This window comes from Panthera leo, chromosome C1, assembly GCF_018350215.1.
Source record: "Panthera leo isolate Ple1 chromosome C1, P.leo_Ple1_pat1.1, whole genome shotgun sequence".
Taxonomy (NCBI): Eukaryota; Metazoa; Chordata; class Mammalia; order Carnivora; family Felidae; genus Panthera; species Panthera leo.
Genome location: NC_056686.1, coordinates 74,710,421 through 74,713,351, shown reverse-complemented (window position 1 = coordinate 74,713,351; position 2,931 = coordinate 74,710,421). Strand labels below are relative to the sequence as shown.

Sequence of the window (2,931 nt, the reverse complement as noted above, 5' to 3'; positions counted from 1 at the left end):
CAGAAGGCATCCTATATATATATATATATATATATATATATATATATATATATATATATATATATATATATATATATATATATATCTCCACTGAATAAAAGATGCTATTGATCTTACAGAGGTAGAATGCAAACTTTCCCCATTACTACCAGTGAAGTGGACAGTTCGCGCTCAGATTTTGCCCTTCCCCAGGACCAAAAACACTTGCAAGAAGGCTAATAAGCAAAGTTAGTCTTTGAGATCTTGAATATAGTAGAGCTAATACACATTTTGACAAACAGAAAGCTTCCAAAAGGAAATAATACTTAAAACCAAAGTTACAAATTATAATCTATTTATACTTTAATTTGTGCATTTGTGGTAATTTATGACTGCAAAACACTTTTTTCTTAGAATGACATAAAGGCACATTTCATTTCAATGCATAGTGTACCATTCTAAAATATACTAATAATTTCCTTACAAAGTGCTTGAGCAGTCACTTACACATACAGTAATAGCAAAATATATTTACACTCTATAGAGTTTAAAAATTTAAAATCTGACTAAAATATATATATTTTTTAAAAACTACAGAAAATATTAGTGCTTTCTTCAGCTTAATTGTGTGAATATACCCTGCCCTCTAATTTTTTCTTAGTGATTGACTTCAATTAAAAAAAAAAAAAACTTCTGTACACTGTGTAGTTACATAATGCTATGTCAGGTTTTAATGCTAAAAGCCTATTTTAGACATTGCTTTCTATGCATATTTGAGAACCAGGAAAGGTGAGCAGACTGTACCTCAAAAGTATTTAGTGTTTTTTTTTTTAATGTGTTAACACTCTGTAAATTAAAGCCAGACAATTAAGCTAAGATCCTTTCCTGTCCTTTAACAAGGAACTTAACTGGCATTTTAAAATAACTTTAAACAACTTATTGCTCCCTCTTTCTATAAGATTTTCCCCCAAAGAATCTTGGGTAATAATAGAATTGGAAGGAAATAAGAACTCTTGGAAAAATTGTAACTGTTCTCAGAGTATACAAAAACATGCCAGCACACCCTAGCAAGGCTGAAGTATTGATAAACTTTCTATAAATCGATGTGCTTTTATGTTTCTCATAGAATTTAAATTTGAACAATTTTTAAGACATGAGATCACTGTGATTAAATGGCTAATTCAGTATGGTTAGTTCACAACTTGTTATTCCTGAGATATGATGACCCTAACATGCTAAGCACAGAATTAAAGATGTTATTATTGAACTAAAGAAAAATAATGCAGTCATACACGAGAGGAAAAGGATGCAAAAACTAACAACAACAAAAAAACCAAAAAACTCCAGGCAAGTGGAAAAGTCATGGCTTGCCAAAAGACTTTCCTCTAAGAGCATTAAAAAAAGCCACAAATGGATCCTCTGAAGAGTTGTAAAAAGTATTTGATCAAATGGTTTTTGAGACTTTTGAGGTACAGCTTTAGTGTTATAATAATTTTATAAAATATAGACTGTTTTATCAAAAATATTTATACATTCTGTTACAATATATTGCTTTTGCCCTCAGTAACTGCCAATATAAAATCTGGATCCAGTGGCCTAAAATGTACAAATGCACTTAACGTAAATGCTGGAGTTTGAGGTGTCTGCTTGGCCACTGTACAAAAGTGATGAAGTGGTGAAATTAAATAATAAACCTACAACACAGAATACATTACAACTTGCACATATACATGTTCACAGCATGTATACAACGATAATCCCTATGTTTTAACAGATATAGTTCCCTTCTACAGTAGATACAAGAATAAGATAAACTGGGTTGAAAAATGTACAACGAATATCAAAAAAGGAGTAATTAGTCCACTGATTTTGGAAGAAGGTATGATTGAATATATCGAGTGTCTAGACTTTGGGAATGCATACAGGTAATACAGTATCTTGGTTCAGGCTAATCAGAAGTCCTCATTCTTAAAATTTTAAGTAAATGCTGATGTTTAGTTGTTCCTGTTTGCTTCAGCATGGTTTAATAAACAAAAAATTGTTTGGCAAGTAGCTCTGTTGGAAAGCTATGAGGCTCTGTTACATGGTTGGTAAAGATAAGGCGATAAAAATTTTCTCCTAATAAATATAGAAAATTTATAAAACAAGACATCAATTCATTTTTTTAAAAAAACAAGCCAAAAAATGTGCACAAACTACCACTACATTTTTTTTGATATTATAGTAATTTCATTAAAAAAATAAGAGCATTTGCCTTATTCGAATAGATTTACTATGTGTGAACAGTAATAGCATCCCAAACCCTTTTTGTTCTTTTTGTAAAATATAGCTAACTGAAGTGAAATGATTAATCTTCCTTCCACTTAAGGCAGGCATAAGGCATAGCGAGGGACCGTGGAAGAGTGGTGTTTTTTTCTTTTCTTTTTTTTTACATAGACTATTGATCCAAAAGTATTCATTTGTGATAGGTTTTCATGGCCGATGTTCATTCCGCTTAAACTCCATGAAACTGTTTCCAGTGCTCAGATTTACGTTGAAAATACATTAAAAGAAGCCACTTTCAAGAAGATTTTACAATAGTACTTTTAAAGAAATCTTCATGTGTTTAAACAAAAAACTCAGAAGCTACTGGTGGCACAGAGAGCAAATGAAGGGTTGCTATTGTTAAGAGGTCTTCTTGTGAGTTAGTTTGCTTGGTTTCACAGTGTCTAGGAACTTAACACCAATCAGCAATGTAGTCAAAATCTCTGAACATTTCTTGCTCCTCTTCTGAAAGTATCCTTGGTTCTCGAGGCGGAGTCAAAATAGGTGCTTCTGAGGTAAATTCATCATCAAAATTACTAACATCTTCTCGTCCTCTAATGGTAGGTACAAATGGCGGCTTTACTTTTTTGTCCATCAGAGCACTCCAATCAATTAGCTGGATTACAAAATATAAAATGACCAGTTTAG

General features: G+C 31.7%; 1 protein-coding gene across 6 annotated transcripts in view; it reads right to left on the bottom strand.

Moving 5' to 3' along the window:
* Positions 1 to 94: 94 nt before the first annotated feature.
* Positions 95 to 2,931, bottom strand: part of PKN2 (protein kinase N2) — a 129,236-nt gene continuing 126,399 nt past the window's right edge. For all 6 annotated transcript variants that reach the window (XM_042952655.1, XM_042952659.1, XM_042952657.1 and 3 more), the window contains one exon: positions 95 to 2,899. In XM_042952655.1, coding sequence (XP_042808589.1) covers positions 2,696 to 2,899 — 204 coding nt within the window. In that variant the 3' untranslated portion in view covers positions 95 to 2,695. The remainder of the gene's footprint in view (positions 2,900 to 2,931) is intronic.